Raw genomic sequence first — 27,912 nt, 5'->3', positions numbered from 1 at the left:
GTTCAACAGCCTGAGGAAGGTGTAGAGATGTCAAAGTTATATTAATGAATTTTCCATTTAAGTCAAATATTGCACATTACATCCTACCTTCTGCTTCCATTTTTAAGATATGTAATTAATAATTTAATTTAGATACACTGATTTATTTAACTGTTTTACATTTGGTTTAGTATAATTTAGTATCAAGTCAAACAAAAACTAGACAAGCCACATTACTAAACTGTACAAAAGAAAGTGAAATAAAATTATACTCCTATAGCGAATAAACCTCTCAAAACAGATAGTTGTATTGAAGATTTATTCAGTTGCCAGGAATCGTAAACTTTTCAATCTAGTTACAAAATGGAGCAATTAAAAGAAATTTGGATTCAAAATACACATAGGCTGATGTTTTCACACAACTCTGTTCTAAAGGTAAAATAAATTAAGGAATTTTACATCACAGGTTTTGGACATATTTTCCCAGTGTCTTTGCCTCCACACAAAGCAGAAACACTGCAATACATTCTAAAGAGGGTTTGGGGTTTATTTTTTAAGCCTTTTAAAGGTGTTATTTAGTACATTCTGTGCTTGTTCAAAGAGACAGGTTTTCAGCACTGGAAATGGAGGTCCTCCATGTACTCACAAAACAAGAATACTACAGACAACAACTTAAGTTCCCAACAGCGCTTAGTATCTATAATTCAACCTATTTTTAGGTGGTCACCTGTGGAATGAGTGGTTGTTCATTCTTAATGCCAGTTCAGTGCCTGTCTTTGCTACAAGTCTCAACAGCAACTTGTGACTGGCCGGTAGACACTAGTCCAGTTGTAACTAGTCAGATCCCAAATACAAATATTTGAGAAACCTGAAGTCAAAACAAATATGAGGAACATTTTAATTTCTTCTATAAGTTGTCAAGGTTTGATGACACACAAGTTAAATGGATATCTTTTGACTAAGTTTGTTAGCAGTAGCAGCAAGCACACTTTCAAATGTTTCTCGATCACTTGAATAATCTGTCCCGGCTTTCTTTGTATAGCAGAAACAATACATTTTGCAATTAAGGTACAGGTTTTTTTCTAACTGGAATTTTCCAATTGCTATGGAGTCATATGATTGCTTGAACTGTCCAAGGTTTGCATGTGTCCTTTCACACAATTTCAAAACTCATAGATCTACAACATTTTTGTGCATTAATTCAAAGACCTTGCAAATAATCATAACAATGTTAAAGAGGAGGAAAAATAATCAGTTTCAAGATGGCTCACATCAGCAGCAATTTCAGAATTCTTCCTCTGCATATAAAGAACGTGATTTCTTAAGTTTCTTTAGTTTTTCAATGGCAGATGGTACCAAAATCTCTCCATGAACCTTATTGTCTCTTGTTCGTACATTGACAGCATTATTTGCTTTTTCCTTTTCTCCAACAACTGTAAGCAGAATGTTTCAGAAAGACATTAATGGATATGTAGCAGGAATGTAATTTTTTGTAAAGTAAATAGTAAAAAGTAAAAAAATGGTAAAAAGAAAATAGTTACTAGGAAAAAAAAAACAAAACAAACACCCTGGGGCCTATGCTGGTCACCATTCCAGACCCATTATCTTAGCCATTTCTGTACATTCAAGAATGCATGCCCTACCATTAACATAAAACCATTACACCTATCACTTTATACTGTTTAAAAGATGTGGAAAGAAACTCTGCTTTAACTAGTTTGCTTAAATCTGTTTTATCATCTGCTCTTCTTCAATTTAAAATTAAAATCAAACTCCATATCAGCATTTTCTGTTTATAACCAAAATTTAAAAAACCTCATTTTTACAATGATGAGAAACAAATAGTTACCTAAAATGAAGTTATACTGTGCAAGCTGTGCATTTCTTATTTTTTTGTTTAATGTGCAGCTGTGATCTAGATCAACATCAGCCATAAATCCTGCTTCAAAAAATTGATGACAAACCTAAAAGAACGTTCAAGTTCCATTAATATTGCAGTTAATATGACACCAGAAAGCAATCAAATACTAGATATCCTGACTCAGCAAGACATTTAAGTATGCATAAATATATGTTTTTGAGGAAGGCCATGGAAATCATTGAGAAAATTACATAAGCTTATGTATCTGACAAAACTGCGGCTAATTTTTTCTGTTAGCCTAATGAAACACTGATTACAATATATGAGATGGCTAGTCTATAGCTATGTTGTTATTTTTTTCTTAAATTGGAGAATTTCTGAAGCCTAAGCAGCAAGAGAGCCCAAAATAACATTTTTGTTAGGATTTCAGATCCCCTTCTTAGATGACGAAACTTTTAGAAGATACGGATTACTTCAGTAACGCTTTCATCTCTGACAAGCACGTCTAATATTTCCCAGGAGCTGCACATTCCTATTCTAGGACGGAATTACAGATTTCTTTTTTTAAAAGGATGTCTATTTTTACCTGCTGAGCATATTTTTCACAAGTAGGCCCCACAGGGACAAGCATGACCTGGCGAGGAGAGAGCCAGAAAGGCCTGGCAAATGTAAAAAAATATATATTAAAAAATATTGTATGTATACCTACACCAAACCCACCTTCCATTCATACCAGTGTTTATACGCCCTGAAAGTAGCTGAATAATTTTCAAAAATATTTAATTTTAATTAGATATCTAGGCTAAGCATGATCTTTATCCTGCCCAGTTCACCTGAACATAATATATTAAAGAATAATTTTGGATCTGGGATAAATGAACAGGAGGCCATGACCTTTACTGTTAAAACTAAAATATAAGGAATTCAATCCATTCTGGTGTGACTAGCTGTCTCAAAAACAGTGGATAATCTTTAGACATTACAGAATATTATATGCTTCACTTTTCCTTTGAATTATAAAAAATTAAGGAAAGATGTTACTCTAAGTTTACCTTTACTTTGGTTTTAATGTTTCTAAGAGAGAAAATATTAGCAGATAATAATTGACATGCTCAGGTTGCTTTACAATCAATTCTGCTTATGGTCTAAAAGCAGAATCACTTGTAGGAATCACTGTCTTAAGGAAATATTCTAGTGATGCTACCAGCCTTGGGTTGTGCACTTCTGCTTGTGATTTCAGTGTGCAATTAGCTGAGGAAAAATCTGGAATCCCTTGAATGAACTCAGGATACAAACCCACAGTGCCTAAAGATACATACACAGCTTTGATCTCTTGTTCTCTTCTAAGTTACACATTTGGTTTCATACACAACTACACTTGAATTTTTTACACATCCATTTTCCTTTATTTTGTACTTTCAAAATAGGTGGACTGTATATTCTTAAGTAAAATCTGCTCTCTTCCCCAGCCCCTCCATTCAATGAAACTTTATCACCAATTCATGGATATACTATCTTTCAGACATTAATCATGAAAAAAGGAGAGGCTTTCGCTATTTATATAATGTTGAATATATTATATAATTCTGTAAATATTTTAAACAGTCATCGATAAGTATAAACATGAATTTGCAAGATAAGTAATGAAGGGTGAATAAAATGTATTCTGCAAATGTTTCAGTTGCCATATTTAAAATATGGTCTTACTCTACTAGCTTTACTACATCTTGTAAAACTGAATTTCTAATCTTTTAATCTACAATTATGTCATGTATGAGTTGGTCTACTAACTGGTCACTGAATGGCCTGTGAGACTGAAGCAGTTCACCAGGGTTAGCCCTTGCAGGCCACCAGCACTTTATTTACCTGCATGGCCACAGGTATGGCCTCTCACAGCACCCCATGACTACAGACTGCAGCTCCCACTGGCTGAGAACAATGATAAGTGGGGACCCTAGTCCATGCTACTTGCCACAACTCCCACTGGCTGGGAACAGCAATTTGCAGCCAACATGAGCTGCAAGCGACTGTGATCTGTGGTTGCACAGGCAATTAATATGAAGCACCTCCAACTTATTCCCACTCAGATATACACAGTAGTGGAAATATTTGAAATATGAACCATAGTAATGATTGTATGGTATTCACACTTCCATGAGACATTTGAACTTCTGGTTGCTTTGCCTGTACTACTTTTCTTGGGAGTCATAGCAAATTATTTTCTATTATGATATTGGATATAAGAAGCTACTGTATTTACTAGCTTTATTCCTAATTGTTTTAGTTCTATACATGAGCCACATACCATTTTCCTCCATAATTTTCTGCTAGAATAGCTATCATTCTCTCCACTGAGCCCAGAATAGCTCTATGAATGATCACTGGCCTTTTCTTATCATCACTATCCTTACTGCAAGGGAAGAAAGAAAGAAGATTAAGACATTTGCTTTAATCAGCACACATAAGCTTACTGTAATTTTTTCCATCCTCTACTTTGGTTTTATATAAAAAGGTACAATAAATATTAACAAGTTAATTACTGCATGAAATCCAACAGCTTTCATTCCAAACTTACTCTGTTTAAGACATAGTGACATTCAAGGTATGGTCAAGGCAGGTTTAAGTAATCCTACATATGAGAAAGGGGAAGAAAAGAAACCCCTGGCTTTGTAAATCACTGAATACAGATTCAAATTCCATCTCTATGACTCAGGTCCATCTCAATATATTTTCATATCTGATACAGTTTTCCTCTCATTTTTACTGACATTTGCATTAATGTATTATCTTCATTAGGTTCTTTCCTATTCCTACTGCTTATTTTCCATCTGACACTTCAATCCTTTGTTTTTCATAGCATAATAATCACCACAGAAACCAAAGAATTGGGACTTCAGATGAGGAATGAGTAGCAAGAGCAGATAAATCGAAACAAAAATCTCCTTTTGTTATTTAATGAAAGTGACAGGAGAGAAATTACTACACAAATCAAAATGTCGCAAAACAGAAAACCAATGGAAGCACACATCCAAGAGCAACATGACTGTCATAAAAGGCATTAATTCAACAAAGTCTTCTCCTCTCAAACTGAAAACACTGAAGGATACTGCCTTTCCCCAAAAAGGAAAAAACTACCCAGCTCTGTTCATATGATTTATGCACTTCCATCAAGAATAAACTAGCTGATCTGACCTTTAAATTGGGATTCTGTCAAGAATCCAAGGCTGCAAGATGTTGACAATTTAATGGTCATCTTAAATGTGTACAGAAGAGGCCGCAAACAATAGTGATTGATTAGTATGCCTGTCCCAAATAGGTAACCTGTGAGGAAACTTATGCTCAGATACAAGCGGTTCTCTTCAGGAAGAGCAGATCAGACAGACAGGCTAATTTTTTTCCCTGCTCTTCAGTAGCATTTACAATGCAACTGAACAGTTGAACATGCTATAAATTAGGGGGACAGCCTCAGGACATGGCCAAGTCCAAGTACTCAGTTCCACTGCAGGGGCTCTCTTGCCCCCCCCCAGTACACCTACGCATGTAAGGTTAAGTCAGCAGCTTGCCCAGAAATCAGTAAACAATTAAAAAGTTTTTGTTTAACTCATTTTCAATGAGAGCTATAAACAGTGAAAGTTATAAAACAAAATGAAACAAACAAACACACACTACCCACCATGTAGTCAACAGACTAAAACTCAACAACTTACCCAACATAACTAAGATTAAATCTGATAGGTAGCTGGAAGTCAAGTTGGATGGTAGCACACTGATGGTACCGGCCAATAGCATCTTTGATTTTAATGTCAATCTGTAAAGGAAACACTTTAGTTACTAGATACAAGTTTTTGGTTACTGTATTATGCACCAAAAAAACTGCATTAGAGCTTCACTGTGGATCTGCATTGATTTACTAACCTTAGGACCATAAAATGCTCCATCTCCTGGATTCAGCTTCCATGGTTCTCCAAAGTCATCCAAACTGTTTTGTAATTGCTATTTATAAAAATCATAAAGATGAAGTTTAAATATTACAGGTTTGTTCAAACTTTTATTTCTTTAGCAATCCTAACAAGGCCTCTTACAAAGGGGAAGGTGAGGGAAAAGAACTATTTCAAAGACTAATTCATATGAAGTAAGAAAATGGGTAATATGGACTCAAATTCCTTAGCAATACCAAGTTATAAACTAATGCAGCTAAAAGCCATAATTACTTTAAATCCTGGCTTTTGGAGCCATAGAGAGTGAAGATTAACAACAAGAATTTTTTTTTTGTTATAAAGATAGTTGAAGCTAGGGGTATCTACAAAAAACTATATGAATCAGGACATTTGTTTCGTCAGTACACTCATCCCTCGCTATATGAGCGCAATTGGCTCCCAAATTTCTGCTCATTGGCGAAAACTCATAATAGCAACACTGAATTCCCATTAAAATACATGTAAAAGTCTCTGATTTGTTCCAAGTGCTTGTAACTTGACATAAAGGAGTTGAGTTTAGGTACTTTTCTGATGTATTTGAATAGTATGGCACCAGAAATAGGATGTAGTCTATGTACATAGAGAAGGGATTCCCAGCCTATGGATCGGGATCCAAACATGGGTCACCATTAAATTTGTTAAGGATCACCAGCTGGGCAGTTCCAAGCTGCACGTGGCTGTTAAAGAAGCCATTTGCAGTTTCTTAAAACTGCTGCCTCAGGCAAATGTCTGTCACTAGAGATAGCAATTACCTTATGCCTAGGTGCTGAAAGCTTAACACTTGAGTTAATTGGTTTTAACAACTGCTACCTGCTGAGAGCAGGAGGGCGGGAGGAGCCACCCAGCCTAACAGCCCCAGTGAAGAGGCTGCGGGGGGCGGGAGGAGGAGGAGGAGGAGGAGTGTCTAAGGCTGGGGCCATTTAGAGCTGCAGTGGGGCGGGGGCAGGTGGATCTAAGGCTGGGGGTGGTTTAGGGATGTGGGGGGGGGCCCTAAGGCTGGGGGCAGTTTGGAGCTGCAGGGGGGTTCTAAGGCTGGGGGCAGTTAGGGGCTGTGGGGAGGGGTGTGTGTGCAGGTCTCCCGCTTCCTGGCCAGGGACCCTGTGGCTTGCTCATTTTAGTGGGGGAAGTTCACTCATTGAGTGAACATACATGGGTTTGTGTCTCCCTCATTTTAGTGAATACTCATAAAGGAAGTACTATTAAATGAGGGATGGGTGTACTTCACACCTCTCAGCAAACATATTTACCAAGTACAGATTTCTGAGTCCTGCCCTAAAATACTCACATTTCATATACATCTCACTGATTTCAGCATGACTGACTGTTTGCAAGACTGAACATTAGAAAGTCATATGTTTCATAAACTCCAAGGCCAGAAGGGACCATTGTGATCATCTTTTCTGACCTCAGGTATAACACAAGCCACAGAATTTCCCTAAAATAATTCTTAGAGCATAAATTTGAAAAAAATCCAATCTCGATTTCAAAACTGGCAGTGCAGAATACACCGTGACCCTTCATAAATAGTTGACTATTCTGTTTAAAAAAAAAAAAAAGACGTATTTCCAGCCTGAATTTGTATCGCTTCAACTTTCAGCCATTGGACCAAGTTATAGTTTTCTCTGCTAGACCGAAGAGCACATTACTAAATGGGTTTGCCACGTAGATACTTGCAGACTGCAACCAAGTCATTCTTTAATCTCGTCTGTCTTTTTTACGCTAAACAGACTGAGATCTTTGAGTCTAAAGCACATTTTCTAATCCTGTTAATTGTTCTTGTGGCTCTTCTCTAAATGCTCTCCAATTTTTCATTATCCATCTTGAATTATAGGAACCACAGGGGATACAGTATTCCAGAAGTTGCCATGCCAATATTAAAGACAGAGGCAAAGCAACCTCTCCACTTCTACATAAGAGTCCTCTGTTTATGTGTCCCAAGATGACATTAGCTCTCTTGGCCATAACATCCCCCTGGGAACTCATGTTCACCTGATTATCCACCACATCCTCCAAATCTCTTTCAGAGTCAATGCTTCCTAAGGAAGAGTCCCCTGTTATGTAAGTATGGCCTACACTATATGTTCTGAGATGTAGGCATTTAGGTTTAGCCATATTAAAACTCCTAATACTTTTATTTACAGAAATTTAAGATCCCTTCCTGAGTCACCTTTTCTGCATGGTCCCATATCTCTATTTCTCCTAGGAAGTTTTCAGGTCTTGTAGAAAGATGCAGTTGAAAGGTAAAACCAAAGACTGCATAAACGGACTTCAGAAAGTTCAGACAGCCCTTCATTTCTTCCTCAATCTGAAATGTAAGCAACACAAATCAACTGACAAACAGAATTTCAAAATGCTGCCACAGAAAACTGGTTGATCTTAACTTGTATTATCACTGTAACCAGACTAGCTTAATTTCTTCCTGTACCAGAAGAATATTTCAGAGCCCTGGGATTTTGAGGCGAGGTTGTACCACACTCTCACACACCGTGTATTTAAATTAATTTGGGATCGCTCATGGAATAAGATACAACTCAGCATAGTTAAGTGGAGAACATCAACCTGATGAACCACTTTTTTCTTCACTCGTTCTTTAATCTCCTGTAATTGTTTGTTACTACTTAAATATCCTTGTGTTAAGACACAAAAAGGTAAGATCCTGTGTAGGATTTTTTCCCTGTTGACATACAGCTGCAGGTAGGTCTACTGTGTAACATCTCACATGCTTATTGTTCTCCTTTACAACTACAGCAATATTTCTGCAGTAACAGAAAAACTTAAAACAAAGTATTATCCTGTTGTCAATTTGACACTGACACTAAGCATGAGAGAGGTCTATATAATTGCTTACGTCAGTCCCCTCAGATGTACTGAATCCTAGATTCATTAGGAAGAAAGCAGCCTAAGAGGAATGAAATAAAAGAAACAAATACAACACAGTAACATGTCAAGAGAACATCAAGGCTGAAAAGTTCTTCACCTGTTCCATTGTGCAAAAGATGTGTGCATCATCCTGTTGGAAACGCCTGACTCGAGTCAAACCACTCAAAGTCCCTGAGAGTTCATTTCTGTGAAGAACCCCGAAGTCTGCAAGTCTGATAGGCATTTCCCTCCATGACCGAGGGCGATGAGCAAACATCAAGCTGAAAGAGACAGAACAAAGTATACGTAGGTAGTAAAACATTTAACCAACATTCTTTGCATACTCATATTCTTCCACAAGGCTATAAATAAAAGTCATTTTGAACTAAATCATCTTAGGCCAATCCCAAAAAGATCAATAGGTTATCAGTTACAAAACACTTAAATAATACAACAATTAATTCTCTCCACACCCCATAAAAAGGTAGGCAAGTATAGCCACCATTAAACAGATAGTAAAACGGAACCATAGGAAAAATAGTGACTGGACAAAGAACACAGAGCCAAATCTCTGTGGGAGCCAAAGTTAGAAGTCTGTGGTTTTCAGCACCTGTAGTCTCTAGTCATGAGGCCATCCCATCCCAATTTACGGTAAATTTTCAACCAATTGTAAATAAACAAGAATTTCAAATTCTAACATTGTTTCCCCTCAACATGTATTCATCAAGAGCACCCAAAGAAATGACTAAGTTTTTGGCCATTATGTATCCAAAAACCTAAATTTCTTACTTCTGTCTCCAGAAAAGAAATAATACAAGAAACAGAGACTGAGTCTACACTAGAGAATTTTGTCAACAGAAGGGGCCTTCTGTCACCATAACTTAGAGAGCATCTGCACACTTAAAGCATTCTGTCGACAGAATCTACAGAACTCTGCATTTGCCTCAGCAATATTATCCCTCAAAAATACAAGGTATAACCATCTGTTGATATAGTATTGTTGACAGAAGTGCAATGTAGACATTTCTGTGGACAGAGAGGGTTCCCAGTTGCCAGGCAGCCCTCTTTTCCAGAGCTGCCGTTCTGCTTTCTGGCACCAGAGGGCAGTGCAGTCTGGCAGTTCTCTGTTGACCACAAGTTGTGTGTAGATGTAATCTGTTGACAGAGGTTCTGTCAAGACTTCCCTCTTGACAGATGCTTCTAGTATAGACATAGATTGAATATATTGACACACTTAATAATAGTATGCTGAAATCTGTCTCAAGCACCAAAAACCTATTACTTGGTAGAGGATGCAACCATAGGAAAAACCTCAATGCCAATTGGCAAAGGGCTCACTGTTCTAAACAGCAGCTCCTATGAGGCCTGACAAACTCACTAACCTATCACACTGCTTTCATAGTAAAACAAAAAGCAGTCAAGTAGCACTTTAAAGACTAGCAAAATAGCTTATTAGGTGAGCTTTCGTGGGACAGACCCACTTCTTCAGACCATAGCCAGACCAGAACAGACTCAATTCTGGTCTGGCTATGGTCTGAAGAAGTGGGTCTGTCCCACGAAAGCTCACCTAATAAAACTATTTTGCTAGTCTTTAAAGTGCTACTTGACTGCTTTTTGTTTTGGTAGTGTATAGACTAGCACGGCTTCCTCTCTGTTGCTTTCATAGTATTTAGCTAGAAAGAATGGCAAGCGAGATCTTAAGCCCATGCCAGGATCACAACGGTCAATAACAATCGTGAACTGTACATGCTGATACAACAAATGAGTTATGAATACACAAATATACATACACTGAAAAACATGTTTAAGTTCAAATCAAAACAGGGCTGACAAACTGGTTTTGCCACCCCCCAAAAAAAACCCTATATACAAGAACCAGACTGCCTCAGTTCACATGTAAATTGCCTGTGAAGTCACATGAGAATGTGACAGCAACATAGAGTCATCACACCAGGAAACAACTCACAGGGGGGCATTTTCACTCTGTTGGGGTAAAAAAAAAAAAGTACATTGGAGATATGAGAAGGCATAAGGACATCTTTATCCTTCACCAAGGAAGATAAAAGGACAGCACTTTTCGCATGAACAAAAGTGGAATTTCAGCCATTTGGGTGCAGATACTGGGAGATTCCTATGGACAGGCAACTGCTTTAGACAAGGGTCTAGACTATTAAAGTTTAGGTCTGGGAAGTGTGTCACACTGTTTTCATACAAAATCATTTCTGTTTCCATTAGTATCCCAACTATATCTTATTTTCTCTAAAAATATATCTCAGAACTGTTGGTCGTCAGCAGATTCACACAACCCAGTGTTTCTATCCACTTAGGGACAGAACTGGTAACAAGTAATGGTGAAATGCCTCAACTCTCTTTACCCCTGGGGAGAATCACCAAGGGGCTTTCCAATATGTCTGGAGAAGAGCTGTACTCAAGTCCTCCAAAGATACCTTGGGACACGCACTGAAAATAGCTGCTGGCTTTATTAAAGGTTGTCTACTGTAGAGGCTTTACTATAACCTGAGCCTCAAAAAAGCTACCCTCCCAAACAGAAAAGAATTTTGATTGAAGCTGAAAATACAAACCAATGTCCTGGACAGTTCATAGGCTTAAGGGCGAATGTTTCCTTCTCAACATCAAATGAGAACATGTTTTCACTGTAGTGCTGCCAGTGACCTGATGTTTCCCAGAGTTTACTGTTGTAGACATTAGGTGATACAACTTCAGTAAAATTACGCCTGTGATATTCCTCCTAGAAAATAAATCCAAAAGATGATGCAGCCAAAATAACAAAATAGTTAGTGTGTTTGACATAAAGGCTTGATGCTGCAATCCTTACTTACAACAGCTCTTTACTCAAGTTACACATGTGAGTGATCACAGTAAGGGTTAGAGGACTGAGATCAAGTTATAAATATGTTGTGAAGTAATAATTTGTCAACAGCTTACTACTGCAAAACAAAGTTAGGCAAATTCTTCCTGCAGTTACCCCATGCATCCTCACTAAAGTTTCAGTATATCTGTACAAAAATATATACACAGGGCACACTTTTTTGTTGCGTGTTGCTTAAGGCAAGAATTGGATCAATAAAAACCACAGGCTAAATCTACACTTTAAACATTCAAGCATTGCCATGGTAGCAATTTAAAATGAACAGGCCCAGCCCAAGGTTGTTGCTTGGAGCCCTGTGCCTTTAAGGCCCCACTCTCCAACTGATAACAACATCCACTGCCCACTACTCACCCTGCTGTCAGCATGCCAGCTTGGGCCCTGCAAACTCTTTGGCCAGGGCCAAAAATTAAAGTATGGTCATGGCACCAGCACTGGGAGAGAGCTGTCCTAGAGCTCTGTGTCACCCACCTGAACAAGGGGAATAACTCCCAGCACCACGAGCCATTTACGCGGGCACTTACAGCCCTGGAATTTGCTGCACTGGAAGTGGGAAGGAGGCAGTTATACCCCAAACGAGAAAGTTGCAGTGCAATAAAGTGGTATTGTAGACATGGCCACAGAAATGTAGAGCTAGAAGGGACCTCAAGAATGCGTCATGGACAGTCTGAAAAAGGCAACCCATTTTCAAGATGTTCATTAGAAATTCTGAAGACATGCCCACTTACTCGTATAAAATCCATGAGCATATTATAAATAAAGGCACCTCTGGGGAGGAAAAAACAACTTCCTGGACTCAGATCATGGAAGAAGAAAAGCTCTTGCTCCTGTACAAACACATGTAGAATTCAGTTACCCCTCTAAATTGTATTCATGCACTCTTTTTCCAATTCAGTCAGTATTTTTAATTAACAGCGTTCAGAGGCCTCATTACAGATAAGGAAAGCTACTGTAAGAGTGTAGCAACAAATATAGAGAAGAACAAGATTAAACATGTCGAGAAATTTCCTAGCAACTTTGGTTTTCAGAAGTCACGTGGCGCTAGAGACCCATCTCCAAAGGTGTGGCTGACTAACCTCATGGTTCCTCAAATTTTGGACCCCTTAAAACAAACAAACAGTCTGATCAATGAGTATGACACTCCTACCCAACATTACAGGAGGAAAGTCATCTGGCAGGCAAACACCACTCACTGGTGAGATGGTTTTAAGGTCCAGGATTTTGAGCAAGTAGAAAGTTTGTCAAAAGCCCATGCTATGACCGCGGGCAGAGTGGGGAATATAGTACATTTTTCTTAGAATACTAAGAGGTTCTCAAATGTTATACTAGTTCACCCATTTTGAACCAGGAAAGAAGAAAATGCAAATAACGCACATTGAACAAAAGATCACGCTTCATGTTAAAGATTCAGTTTATTAACCCTTTATAAATTATCCAAATGTTGTAATTCATGTTACTTTATTGTTGGTGTCCAAAAAATCAATCTGTGGCTCATATAGTTACAGCAAAGTCTAATGATGTGCTTGAAACCATCTGTAATACACATAGGATCATACCTGTAACATACTTACAGCATCTACTGATTGTTTATGAATCCCTTTAAAATTTGTTATGCATAGAATCCAAATATGAAATGTGATCAAACACACACAGATCATGTTTACTCTTTGTACAATTATCACTAGGTTCCTCATGTAGGTAGTCAGATCCCATTCTTGATTTTTACAGGCTAGGATTTAGGTAAGGTTGAATATAAATGAGAGAAGAGAGTCAGCTTGAAGCAGCCATATATAAGCATATATAGGACTTATGGAGACTCAGTGCATGTAAACTAGTTTCAGCTTAATATATGAAAGATTTCAGTTATTTGTAGCACATAATTGCATCTAAGTCATCAAGTAGCTGCTTCACAGGATTTTCTGATTTATATTTTCAATATTAGGAAATTGATTTGTTATCTGAGTGATTCAAAGCAGGACCTTCATCAACTTTAATCCCATGCTGATTCAGAAAAAAAGCAGGCAACACAAAACTGGACTGCTGTTCTTTAAGAGAAGGTATGGCTTCTGAGATAAAAATCACTGAGACTGTATGGCATAGCTTAAAGGTCCAACCCCGTGCAAGCCCCAGCTCAACTACACCCTTCCACCACCCCTGCTGCCCTAACCCACCCAGGCTTAAGTCCACTGCCCCCTCCCAGGACCCCAACCCAAGCCAAGCCGTCCCCAACTTATGCAAAATTCAAGGTACGTGAGGACCGCAACCCTCACATAACTCGAAGGATTACAGTATTAGGGTATTTCTGACTTACAACTAAATCAAGTTACGACCAAGTGTTCAGAACGTAACCCATTCATAAGTCAGGGACTATCTGTAAATAGGATGTATGGACTTTTAGCTCTGAAACCTTCTCTTTGAAAGTGCTTCCTTCCTTCAGCCACTATTAATTCTTACGGTGCTGCCTGTGCCTACTGAGAGGCTGGTGGGAAGAAGGAAAAGGAGGCCAACCATGCTATACCTCCCCTCTTAAGAAATTTCACACACCCCACTTAGCGCACCCCTCGTCTGAGTGATCTGACTAGTCATCTTCAATTCATATGTTTTTATATCCGCAATGGCAATGTCAGTCTTAGTTTTGTTGACAGGACACCCAACTTGAGCCATCACTTGGGGGTGGTCAATAGTACTCAAATTTCAGAAGGTCTTTCTGGGTGAAAAATATATTGTGGATCACCAGTATCAGGATCATGTCCTTTCTGAATAAGTGTACCTACCTTTCCAATTTTCCTATGATCCCGATTTCTGGCTTCTTCTTGGAATTTTTCCCATTCCTTCATCATTTTATTGTCAGGAAAGGATATTCCATAGATTCTCTGTAATGTTTCCATGTCAGCCTTTCCCTCCCAGTATGTAGCAGAACTCTGATTTAAATAAAACAAACAAACAATAAATAATTTAAAATAAAAAAAGCATTGTACAAGCAGAGCCAACAGGGAAGAATAAATACTAATGCAATCAGATTATCTGACTGATCCCTGGGAAAATAATTATGCAGTTAAGCTAAAGGACTACTTGCTGTTATTAAAGATATTTGCACTACTTTTTTGTTGGGACACTAATACATTGTATACAAAATAAGTAATTGTTTTAATCATGTATTTGTTGTCTTTAGCCATGTTATTTTAACTCACATCATGTCATGAATATTAGAGATAATGTAAAGCAACATGCTGTAACTTCACAATATGATGCAATATAAGAAGAAAACAGAACACATTAAAATATTTTTTCGAAGTCAAATACTGCTGCTGTTTTGAGGACTGAACTCTTAATCTGAATATTTAAATACAACAGCACCATAGATGTCAAGCACAAAGTTAACTGAACAAAAGTATGTGCAATGGAAATCAAGGGCTCTGAAAGCCCAACCAAATTAATCAATTAGCGGCTGCCAGTAACTTATATTACATAATTAACAGAACCATTTGCAAAAGTTAAAAGTTCGGTTCTTGTCACGTCAAAGAAGCAGTGCTGTCAGGTACAGAAAGCTAACCCAGCATTAGCAGGAATGTAAATGCCATACTTTCAGAGGCCTGAAAACATGAAAACGATTCTCAGGGCTTGTCTCCATTACCATCTACGCTCCATCCCCATCTACGCTGCAGCAAAGACCTGCTAAATCAACTGCCTCTCGCTCTGTCAACTCTGGTGCTCCGCCAGAACAAGAAGCTAAGGTACCTAGGCACTGCAATAAGTCAACTTAAGCTACATGACTCCAGCTATAGTATTCCCATAGCTGGAGCTGCTTAATTTGGATTGACTTAACCCCATAGTGTAGAGGCCTACCCTCAGTTTTCATTTACAAAAAAACAGCTTTTAAATTGTCTCCTTGAATTTTTTTTTCCTTTAACATTCTCAAGGCTATAAACAGATGCTTTTCACTGATTTCTCTTACAATTACAAATTTACAGACTCCTTCGAGCCACCCAGAGCAAACATTCCAGATTTGGGAAAAATAATTATGGGTAACTAGTTCTTGTGGTCACCTACTCTAGAGATCTTGTTGAATACAAGGAGACCAGCTCAAAATTGTGCTCACTAGGGATTTGAATGAGAGTGCAGAAGGCAACATGTGGTAGCAGACCAGGTGTGGTCTTGAGATGCACCTGTGCCAGCTCCATTAGCTCAGCTGACCAGCACTTCCAGCACATGGCCAAATTAATGGGCTCTAAAAAGAAAGAAAAAAAGGCAAAACACAACACTGTTTTCTGTGCCAATAAAGATGGATGTTCCCTTACTTTGGAAACAAATAGCTACACTAATAATCTGTAACAATGAACTGAATTTGTTCATCTACAACGCTATGAAACTGGGTGCAATCAGAATAGACAAAGAGTCAATTGACCTCGGGTGGAAGGGAGGAGAAAAGGTAATTTTATTTGAGGTTCAGAGAGAAGGGGATAAATTAAGGATGGCTTTGCTACACTCAAGAAAAAAAAAAAAAGACACGTTAGATCACACTGTATGGCATTTCAGGTGAAAAATTACGAATGCACAAGTCAGTGTAATTCCATTTTACACCTGCTCTAGTGAGCTTGGAAAAGCTTTTCAGTTTCTACCCTTACCTTAAAAATCTTTAAAGCTTTAATTTTTCCAGTGTGTCTCACATGTGGGCCCCTGCAGAGATCAATCAATGGACCACACCTACAACAAAATAATTAAGGAGTCTTATTTCTGAAATGTTACAAACATTTTATAATGTTGTCAAATCATAATGTTCAAGAAACAGTACATAGGCTAGCACACAGCTACTAATACATATAATTACTGTAAGTACTCAGATATTTGAGGCCTGTTTTGTGTGTAATTGTGGAGCATGAGGTCTACGACCCAGTAGAGCAAACCGCTTCCTCCTGGAGTCATAAGGAGCTGAGTCTTGGGAAACACTCTGCACTTGACCTCATTAGATAGTTGAGGGTACCTAAGACAGTGGGATATGCAGAGATCTTTTGGAGAGAGAGCAATTTATCTGCCTAGTCCAGAGTGAAGTGGAGGAGACTTTAGATGACCTATGCTCCACTCAGGAGTAGCAGAATTTAAGTAGTAAGTAGTAGCAGTAGTCTTACGATAGGCTACCTAAAAAGCTCTAGCAAAGTCAGTACAAACTAACATTTCACACAATCATTTGTTTATAGTGCTCTATTGACGATAGACAGAAATAAGTAAACCATTAGTATTTCAATTGACCTTTTACACTCATTACAGTAAAAGTGAGAAAGTAGGCAATTTGTCACTAAGAGCATGCTGTGACAGTTTTGTATTTTTATATCTGATTTTGGAAGCAAGTAGTTTTTAAGTGAGGTGAAACTTAGATGAACAAGATGAAAGGAGACGAGCAGTGGTACGGTGACCGCATTACCCTATAGCAAATATAGGACACCGGCCTCTGGGGATGGGAACAGGGCTGCTATTGTGTGTCAGGGCTCTTTGGTGATGGGGGCTGCTGCTCCAGGTTGAGGCACCAGGGATGGGGGGTTTGGAATCTCCAAAGGGGAGGCACTAGGGATGAAGGGGAGTGGAGGATGGGGATTCCAGAAGTCCCTGGTGGGGGGGTGTCCCAAAGCCTCCCAAGCAGGAGGGTGGGAGTGGGGGGAAAGAGTAGGGAATGAAGCAGGAGCTGCCTCCCTGAGGCATGAGAGGCTGGGGAACAAGGCAGCTGACACACAGAGGGGCTCCCTGGCAACAGGAGCTGTCTCCCCTCAGTGTAGGGCACCAGGGCATGAGGCAGCCACTCTCTTGTGGACTTCGCCAGCAGCAGGGCTGCCACTGTGGGGTGCCAGGGAATGGGGCAGCTGCTCCACAGAGGAGCTCTGTTGCAGCAGGACATGCTCCCACAAGGCACAGAGCTCTGGGGAACAAGTCAATCACCCAGTAGAAGAGCTCCCTGGCAGGAGAGGCTGCCCCCCAAGACAGAGGGTGTCAGGCAACAGGAAACCTGCAAAATGTGGGACAATCTGCCTATTTTCTTTATAAGTCAGAATGCCTGTGGACAGCTTAAATAAGGGACTGTCCCGGTCAAAATGGGATGGATGGTCTCCCTAAGCAGCCTAGAAAAGCCGAGCGCCACTAATCTAGGACATCCTGCGACCTGTGCTCTCCCCAGTCAAAGCAGATCAGGAAGGTTTCATCTAGACAAAATTGGCAAAAATTGTGCATGTCACTTTCCAGCCATGTTTGTTGCACAGGATTCACATCCAACATCACACTCACAGTTAATGTTACTGCTGTGGGGTTCCAATTCCACTTGTGACCATGTTTTGTTTTACTCCCTCAGATGGGAGGCAATTACAACAAGGGTGGATTTGCTCCTCCGTCTGCCCATGAAGGCAGGAGGTAATTTTGTGGAAGAATGTGTCACGATAAGCTGCAACTGCGCACAACTACCAACTGCATATGTAGGCTTCAATCTCGGATATGTGTTTGACTTTATGGATTTGAGTTGGGGACGGAGTGCGAGCATATTCTTGTGCTTAAAGTTAAGTATGTCCTAGTTTTAAAAAAGGGAATATTCATGAAGTCTGAGATGTCATCTTAATAAAATTTAGGGAAAATAAATTCTTCCTTCAACACAGATAAAGTCTGCCCAAATTCCTGTTTTCCAATTATAGAAGCACAATGTATATCTATTTAAGCAATGAAATAATGTATGTATTTTGTGTATTTTACCTGTATACTGTGGTAGTCGGTGTGTTAACTTTCTCATTCAGGATACGACATTTAAACTTATTATACTAGAAGGGAAAGAAAATAAAACAGGTATCTGTAACTGTAAGTTTATTAACATCAATTACTACAATCGCATTCTGGTATAATGTTAGCCCTCATATACAAGTCATTAGAAGGTACTAAAACTAGTAAGAGCGATGTACATACACATGGCACGGAGGGCCTGACATTGCTTCCAGAAGACAGTGTTAAAAAACATTTGGAGAAGGCAAAAATAGCTGATCAGTGTAGGTATACACACATTATATGTAGTGTCTTTCCATAAAGCACCTCAAAGTGCTTTTATGAAAAACTTAGAGGTAATTAAATACCCATTATACAAATGGATAAAGAAAAAGTACAATTATCCAAATAAATTATTTTTTAAAAATTATTATATGCTCATTACTCCGAAGAATTACCTTAAACATATCTAATAGGACCTCCTTACTGACTTCTAGTCTTTCAAAAGGCTGCTTTTCTTTTATGATATTTTTACATGTGTTCTCCAGCGTAGGGAATTCAGTACTAGACACACCTCTAAACAAAAAAAGAAGAAAAGTTATTATACCTTTACAAGGACAATTTGTTACCCTCAAATGCCATTGGAAACCATATTCATTTACTTCTTTTTTTGTGAGAATGGATCTTTGATTTGATCATAAGAACATAAGAATGGCCATACTGGGTCAGACCAAAGGTCCATCCAGCCCAGCATCCCATCTGCCGACGGTGGCCAATGCCAGGTGCCCCAGAGAAGGAGAACAGAAGACAATGATCAAGTGATTTATCTCCTGCCATCCATCTCCTGCCCTTGTTCTGAAGGCTAGGGCACCATACTTTATCCCTGGCTAATAGCCATTTATGGACCTAACCTGCAAAAATTTATCAACCTCTTTTTTAAACCCTAATAGAGTCCTGGCCTTCACAGCCTCCTCGGGCAAGGAGTTCCACAGGTTGACTGTGCGCTGTGTGAAGAAAAATTTCCTTTTATTAGTTTTGAACCTACTACCCATCAATTTCATTTGGTGTCCCCTAGTTCTTATATTATGGGAAAAGGTAAATAATTTTTCTATATTCACTTTCTCCACACCATTCATGATTTTATATACCTCTATCATATCGCCCCTCAATCACCTCTTTTCCAAACTGAGAAGTCCCAGTCTCTCTAGCCTCTCCCCATATGGGACCCGTTCCAAGCCCCTAATCATCTTAGTCGCCCTTTTCTGAACCTTTTCTAATGCCAATATATCTTTTTTGAGGTGAGGAGACCACATCTGCACGCAGTACTCAAGATGTGGGCGTACCATAGTTTTATAGAGGGGAAGTATGATATCTTTTGTCTTATTATCGATCCCTTTTTTAATAATTCCTAACATCCCATTTGCTTTAGTAACTGCCGCTGCACACTGCGTGGATGTCTTCAGAGAACTATGCACTATAACTCCAAGATCATGATAATCGTTCTGCTGGTTTAATACAACTATGCATTCAGAACCCTACCCTGCCAACTATTACACACGATTAACTTTATTATTGTTAGAAATCCCTTTGAAATCAATGGGGCTACTTTCTGTAGTAGTTAAATACATGTAGAAGTAAAACAAAACAGCAGTCATGTAGCACTTTAAAGACGAACACAATAGTTTATTAGGCAATGAGCTTTTGTGGGACAGACCATCAGAAGAATTGGGTCTGTCCCAAGAAAGCCCATTGCCTAATAAATTATTTTGTTAGTCTTTAAAGTACTACATGACTGCTGTTCTGTTTTGTTAGAATACAGACCAACACAGAAAAGTAACCGTTACTAATCAACATGTAGAAGTGTTGCAGGATTGGGGCCCCAAAATGATATATTCTGTTATACAATTGTCCTGTTTATTTGTACTGATTCTATTTCCATGGCACCTGCTTGCATTAAGGTACATCCAAAACAGGAACAAAAATCTCACAGCATGGCTGTGGTTGGCCTGGGTCAGCTGGCTCAGGCCTCTGCTGAAAAGTTGCTGTGTTGATGTCCATGAGCAGGCTGGAGTCAGAGCTCCGAGATCCTCCACACCGTCAGGGTCCCAGATCTCAAACATCTACATTACAATTTCTCAACCCCAAAAGACCTAAGCACCAGACCTGCAGTCAGGCTTTAAAAAAAATCATGCTCCTCTCAAACACATATCAAATACATTGTAGAAGAGGTGTTTTTGTGCAAAGGTTTCAACACTATGTCCCCTTCAGATGAGGGCTGAGAAAACAGACACTTTTAGTTTTTCCAATTTTTAGAAATACTTCAGAAAAGGGAAGACAACTCAATATTTAAGATATTTCTAAGGTTAAACAAAAACAAGGAGAAAACATTAAGTCAACTTTACATATAACAGAGTAGAAAATTCTCCTGTAATATTCACTTTTAACAATACATGGGCCAGCATTGAAGACACATCCTGTTAGTTTCAGGTTCTCGGTTTTGTCTGGCTATATTCACATAGGAAAGATAGAAAGACAGAGCTACATAACTGCAAAAAAAAAAAAAAAAAAAACAGTTAGACAAAGGGCAAATGCCTAAGTAACTTAGGAGCAGAAGACAAAGTTTGGAAAGGCACTGAAGACTTAGTCCCTTACCAGTCTATCACTTCGGAAAATGGGACTTCTGCTACTAAGTCACGTAGGCATCTTAGAAAATTTTATCCCAAAATTCTACTCTCTTCTGTTTTAAAAAAAAAAAGTCTTGGGGAACAGTCTGATAGGAATGAATTTCAAAAATAATTATTTCTTCCAAAAATTGCCAGGAAGAAAAGACTAATCTGACAGTTTTCCAGCAAAATACTGATCAGTTGTACTTCCTAAAGCAAGTAGGAACCTGATTCAGCATAAAAAAAGCACCTAAGTACTGAAGTCAAAACCAAAATATTTACAGACATCTGTGACATTTTACCTGTCTTCAATGTACATATCATAATAAAATCCATTCTCAATAGGCGGCCCATAGCACAAACAGCCTCCATAATAACTTTCCATGGCCTCTCCAAGAATGTGAGCACTTGAATGCCAATAAACCTATAAACAAATAATAAAGTCAAAAAAGTTGGTCACAGAACAGTGTCTTCTTGATGCCACATAATATTTAAAAAGAGGTGCATTTCTATGGAAGAGAAGTGTTGAGATAAAGCCTTGACATTTAAATTCTGAGCAGGAAATGCTACGTCTGTCTTCATTTTTAGTATGTTAGATAACTAATGTAGATTCATTGCATCTGATAAACATTGGCTCAACATTGTGATGGTAGTTGTACTATTGTGGCCCTATTTTATTCTAATTTGTTTGGTGACTGGACCTCTGGTGTGATTCAGCAACAATAACCTTTTGGTTTTTTATTCATTTATAAATCAGAATCTCTGGCCAACTCATCTTTAATTTATATCCAAATAATGATTATAAATGCCATTAGACGCATTATTAGAGAACACCTGATAGACACACTTCTGCAATGACAAAGTCTTTTTAGTTTTTGAATTACTGTGAATTTAGCCTTCAAGCCTACAAAGACTTATTCATGGACTTACCTCTACGCACCATGATTAGTTCCCTATTGTACATAATCAAACTATTCACAGTGCACAAACTAGGAACATTTTAAAATCTTTGTAGGATTGGACCTTCATCCCCTAGCTCATAGGCATGGAACTTCATGCACATTTTCACTGAATGAGATATGCACATGCTTGAAATAATTAAACTGCTGCTGGCTCAGGAAGATATATTTTATTCATGCATCAAATTCTCTATCAGGATGAGATTTTAGGGAAAAGTCTATGATGTTTCACATGTTAACACATTTAGGACCTGACTGCTCTCCCAGACTCAAATCATCAGATGCTTCATCCACAACATATATTACAGACAATTTTAAAACACTAAACTGATTTTAAAATTTAATATACCAATCTAGTTTTTTTTTTTGGTCCCCCCCCAATTTCTATACATTAGCTAAAAAGGAGACAGGAAACACTCCCCAGCCCTAAACAGGTTGTTATCAAATATACTAGGTCAAACTCCAATAATTTGTCACTTCACTAATCATTTAACAATAATTTTACTGTATCAGTAACTTATAAAATACATTGAATTACTACTAATATTCAGAATTTTAATTAAAAAAGAAAATCAAGATAATAGGAGGGAGATATCACTTCAAGATATTAGTTTCTTTAATCAAGTGATATCAAGACAGAGTATTTACTTACGGCCTGAGCTTCTTCATTTTCAAATGTAAGCAGCTCCAGTGAACAATCTCCCTCCAATGGACGATCCAGATCCCACAATTCACCATTCACTTTGGCTATTACTGCATTATCAGCCAGTCCTCGACTAATGAATAAAAGTAACAACATGTGTACTAGAGACCAGATTTTATGTAGGTGTCCTGAAATCCTACCATGCATTTATCTATTCAGATGCCTAAAATGTAACCTCCAAAATCTGGTCCTTAGACCTCCACAGACTTACAGAACATTTTCAAACTTGGCACCTCCATATCTCTCCTTCAGGAGAGAGTGAGAGTATTCCCATCCTTTGCTTACTGAATAATAATTTCAAATTCTATTATTATTTGATACTTGAAATCATGTCCAACCCTAGTGTTAATTGTGACCATGTCATTGGATTTTAAAGACAGAAGAGATGAAACCATTCTGGTAATCTTGCCTGAACTCCTGCATAACAAAAGGCCAAAGAAACACACCCAGTGATTTCTGCAGTATGTCCAAGACCTGTTTCAATGCTTCCACAATGAAAACAAATATTTACAAACAGCCAATCACCCACTCAAAGACCCCATATCAACTAACTCCAAAGGACACAGGCGACAAAAAAAGCCACTATTTATTAAAACATTAACTTTTTTTACCTAATTCCTGCAGCCAACTGACACGGTGTTGTTTTCCAAGATTCTCCTTCAATCACTTTACCATCTGTCAGAACCACTTGGATCAGCTTACTCTGCTTGTTTGCTTTGTAAGCAAGCAAAGCATCATGCTCTTTTTTCAGTGTTTCATAAAGTTTCAGCCTGTCCTCTATGAAGCTTGGCTCACACTGCAGCTGTAAGAATCACAGTCACAAAACGATTTTAAGAAGAGAACACACACGGAGGAGGTTAATTTACTGTGTGTTGATACAACATCTAGCACAAGAAGACTGATCTCCTTTGATGTCTCCAGGTGCTTTTGAAATATAAATACAGACATTCATGAACACTTCCAAACCCAAAGTGTCAGGTTGTAATAATGATCATAGCCACTTTCAAGTTTGTTATAATGGTTAATATTGAAATATTCTAAAATCCAAATCTCACCAGGCCTACTCTGGGAAGGCTCAGCACTCCCACTACACATTCACCACATGCCCCCTTGCATTCTTGTTCACCATGTACCACTCTGCCCACAGCACGACTCAGTTCTGATATTCGCTTGCCACACTTACAGCTGATTAAACCATTCTGCTTCTTGGTGAATATTGAGAAGAATATACTAATCTTGAAACAACTTTGCGCACGCTTAACTCTATATACTGCAAGGCCTGGTCTAAACAAAGGCATAAAGTCAATCCCAGATATGCAACTCTAGGTATGCCATTATCACAGCCAAAATCGCCATATCAGGATCGACTTCCTGCCCTTGTGTCAATTGGGGCCCTTCAGGCTCACACCAACGTCCTTGACTCCACACAATAGCACGGGTACCAGGATCAACGGCCAAGCCCAGAGAGATCAATTTTGTCACATCTTCACAAACATGGCAAAAATCGAACTCAGGAGGATTGATCGCGGTGTGCCAATGCTCCCCCCGAGTAAGTATAGTCACACCATAAATTTAGTAGTACTTGCTTAATAGGATTAGTGAGTGCATCAAGTTCAGAACAAGTGCAAGTCTTAGCCAGTTACTAGAAGTCTCCCACTTCTCCTTAACATCAAACATGCCGCCCAACCCCAAAATGTTTCACAAATTAGCAAAATCTGTCAGAGACCCCAACAATCTCATGAGACACAAGATGTGACAAACGGAAGGACCAGCTCTGAACCTAGCGAAGCCTCTTATTTTATAGAGCATAGAAGATCTGCTTACCTCATTCTGAAGCCCATTCACAACTTCATTTTCTTTTTTCTTCTCTTTTTTATTCTTATTTTGGGCACCAGTTAGGCCTGCATTGGAGGCATTCTGAAAAAAATAAAATAAAATCTGGTGTTACTACAGTGTTTACTGGGACATTCCATATCTGGCACATGGTTTAGACAGACATACAACAATGAAAGGACATTCAGAAAAAGGACATAGACTAATGATTCAGTAAAGTAGTCACGAGATGTACCCTATCATAAGACATTATATAAACAAATAAATTATAACTCTGCATGGCTCAACAATGTTCTGGGTATATGTCCCCAGGTTCAAGAAAACAACAGGTCCAGCATCCAAGAGACCAGAGTCTTCCCAAATCTTCTAGAATTTTTTCCTTGCTCCAACACAGCAACATCCTTCTTCCCAGAAAAAGACTGGAGAACAAAAAAGCCTGAACAGCAACAAAATCAGGCTTTGGTGAGGACACAAAAGAAGTGAATTCTACACTCAGAATATACTGAAAACAAGTTGACTATAGAGAGGTACTGTGATCCAGAATATAAACTAATGGATTTCAACTCAGGATACATTTTATTTCCGGTTCTGCTACTGACTTGCTGTGTGACCTACACCTAGTCATTTCACCTGCTGGGATATACCTATTTTCCCTTCTACCCACTAAGCTGTTTAGAATGCAAACATTTTGGGACTGGTCATAGTCTACTACTATATGCTAACTTAATACGATCATTTAATCATTAAGAGAGAAAGGTGTCAATGAGGTAACTAGGTTGCATCCCATTTAAAACTGTATATTTCAATTCCATCTATTTGAGCTCCTGTATTATCTGCTCTCTAAAGCAACACAAATGGATTATTAGTCTATCCCAGCTGAAATTTGAGTGACTGTAAAGGAGAATAGTCACAGTGGGCTAGATATCAAAACAAAAAGCAGTCAAGTAGCACTTTAAAGACTAGCAAAATAGTTTATTAGGTGAGCTTTCGTGGGACAGACCCACTTCTTCAGACCAGAGCCAGACCAGAACAGACTCAATATTTAAGGCACAGAGAACCAAAAACAGTAAGCAAGGAGGACAAATCAGAAAAAGATAATCAAGGTGAGCAAATCAGAGAGTGGAGGGGTGGGGTGGGGGGAAGAGCAAGAATTCGATTGAGCCAAGTATGCAGACAAGCCCCTATAGTGACTCAGAAAGTTCCCATCACGATTTAAGCCATGTGTGAATGTGCCAAATTTGAATATAAAAGTCAGCTCGTCCACTTCTCTCTCTCAAATGGTGCGATAATTTCTCTTCAGTAACACACACACCTTGAGGTCATTGACAGAATGCCCCATTCCATTAAAATGTTGACTAACTGGTTTGTGGATCTGGAGTGTTTTGATGTCTGTTTTGTGTCCGTTGACCCCTTGTCTAAGGGAGTTAGAAGTCTGTCCAATATACAAAGCATGTGGGCATTGTTGGCACATGATGGCATATATGATGTTAGTAGAGGAGCACGAGAAAGTGCCTGTGATTCTGTGAGTAACCTGGTTAGGTCCAGTGATGGTATTTCCAGAGAAGATATGTGGACAAATCAACATGCAATGGGCTAGATATGTTAGTCTGTAGCTTCACAAATAATAAGCACCCTGGTAGCAGCTTCCAGGCTAACGAATTTATTAAGTACAGAGCTTTCATGGGTAAGACCCCCTTCTTCAGTGCTACAGGACTGCTTGTTATTTGTGAAGGAGAAGTACATATTGCAGTAACAGTCTCAAAATCACAGAAACGTGAATCACTAGAGCAGGGATCTTATCCTAAAGGAGTCACTGCCTCCGGTGCCCCATACCACCAATAACAGGCAGCTATCACTACCTGAGGACATAGAATCATGCTGTGCACCCAATACAACATACAAGGTGTGAACCTGAACAAATGGCAGGTAAACTCACCTTTTGGACACAGAACATATAAACACCTGCCACTTCGTCTAATGCAGCTGTTCTCGAACTGTGGGTGAGATCCCAAAGTCCATCACAACCCCATTTTAATGAGGTCCCAGGACTAGTTTAGGCTGAAGCCCAAGTCCAACCACCTGGGGCCAAAGCCCAAGCCAGCACCTCACCTACCAGGACCAAGCTGAACCCTTGGGTGCTCAGGTTGCAGCCCCGCCCTCCCCCATCTGGGTTGAAGCCCTAAGGCATCAGCTTTGCCCCAGCCCGCAAGGCTGGGTTCAGGATGGCAGGGCTCAGGCTTTGCTCACCCCTACTGGGGCCATGTGGTAGCTTTTGCTGTCAGAAGAGGATTTCAATGCAATGAAGTTTGAGAACGTCTGTTCTAGTATGTCCCTACCTTATGAAATCACGGCAGTTTGCCCTACTCCAGCAAGGCACTGCGCAGTTTGTGACCCAGTGATAACTCCCACCTGCATTGCACCTCACATTTTCAGAGCGCAAAACAAACCACAAACACTAAGCAAACAGTTCCTGGCCCGGACCCATGCATGCTCAATGCACGTTCAGGGAGCTACTCTCCACCCCCACATAGTGGCCGCACCAGCATTTCAGCACTTGTCAAAAGAAAAAGATGACCTGTTATGGCAGGAGGGCAACCTGAAAGTGCCCCAATTAAACCAGGCTGTTTTTTTTTTTTAAAGAGTCTTGGGAACTTAGCACTTGAGTGATGGCTGTTGGTGTTATGCCACTGAACCCCCACAGCTGCCAGAGGGCCCCAGGCAGCCCAATCCAGCTGGAAAACCACAAGGCCACCGAGGCCCGTGGCGTGAAGCCCAGCCCACAGGTGCTGGAACTAGGGGTGTAGGCTGCAGCACCCCCTGACTCGAAAGGGCTCCGCTGATTTACAGTTTGGTTCAGTGGCTCCCTCACACCACTAGAAACACTGCCCCCGCTGCCGTGGCACAGCCCAGCCCTAGGTCGCCCCACGCTCTGCAGGCCGCCAGCCCCAGCTGCTCCCGAACCGCGCACACAGCAGGCTGGAGGCTTCCCGCCCTCCGTCCCCCCGCGTGCGCTACCTCGCCGCAGCCTGCAGGGCCCGGCCGCCGCTGCTCCCCGGGGCCCAGCTCCGCGGCCAGGCTGCGCCGGAGGTGCAGGAGCCGGTAGCGCAGCTTCTCGTTCTCCGCCCGGAGCCGCTGCAGCTCGGGGCTACTACTGCCCAGGCCGCTTTCCGGCTCCGGCTCCTTCAGGCGGCCGATCTCGGCTGTTAAGCAGCGGATCTCCTCCTCCTGCCGGGCCAGGCGCGAGGCGATGGCGGCGGCGGCGGCGGCTGCCATCTTCTCCCCGCGTCGGGAGCGCCGGTCCGGCCGCTCAGCTCCTTCCTTGCCCGCCGCGGGGGATGGGCTGAGGCTGCAGGAGCAGCGGGAATCACTGCCCCCGTGCCCCGCCCAGACGCTGCTCGGCTGATACCGTCAGCGGCAGCCAGTGTCCGGCGCCAGCCATTCACTGAACCGTAAAGGGGTGGG

General features: G+C 40.0%; 1 protein-coding gene across 3 annotated transcripts; it reads right to left on the bottom strand.

The window, feature by feature from the left end:
- Positions 1 to 82: 82 nt before the first annotated feature.
- Positions 83 to 27,841, bottom strand: TARS3 (threonyl-tRNA synthetase 3). 3 transcript variants are annotated; one of them, XM_075006663.1, is made up of 19 exons: positions 27,466 to 27,841; positions 24,442 to 24,534; positions 23,229 to 23,419; positions 22,567 to 22,690; positions 21,258 to 21,379; positions 18,751 to 18,868; positions 18,290 to 18,354; positions 16,189 to 16,267; positions 14,338 to 14,484; positions 12,292 to 12,390; positions 11,259 to 11,425; positions 8,795 to 8,957; positions 7,985 to 8,122; positions 5,756 to 5,833; positions 5,548 to 5,648; positions 4,146 to 4,250; positions 2,427 to 2,499; positions 1,829 to 1,943; positions 85 to 1,412 (listed from the first exon to the last, which is right to left on the bottom strand). In XM_075006663.1, exons 1-19 carry the CDS (start codon positions 27,721 to 27,723, stop codon positions 1,264 to 1,266), a joined length of 2,385 nt encoding a protein of 794 aa, XP_074862764.1. In that variant the 5' UTR covers positions 27,724 to 27,841; the 3' UTR covers positions 85 to 1,263. The 3 variants fall into 3 exon arrangements, 2 of the variants coding, with proteins under 2 accessions (XP_074862765.1, XP_074862764.1); XR_012647111.1 differs by lacking the exons at positions 2,427 to 2,499; positions 4,146 to 4,250 and having other exon boundaries at positions 1,276 to 1,412; XM_075006664.1 differs by lacking the exons at positions 1,829 to 1,943; positions 2,427 to 2,499; positions 4,146 to 4,250 and having other exon boundaries at positions 83 to 1,412.
- Positions 27,842 to 27,912: the final 71 nt, after the last annotated feature.

The sequence above is a fragment of the Carettochelys insculpta genome, chromosome 12 (assembly GCF_033958435.1).
Source record: "Carettochelys insculpta isolate YL-2023 chromosome 12, ASM3395843v1, whole genome shotgun sequence".
Lineage (NCBI taxonomy): Eukaryota > Metazoa > Chordata > Testudines > Carettochelyidae > Carettochelys > Carettochelys insculpta.
This window is presented reverse-complemented; position numbering and strand designations above follow the sequence as displayed.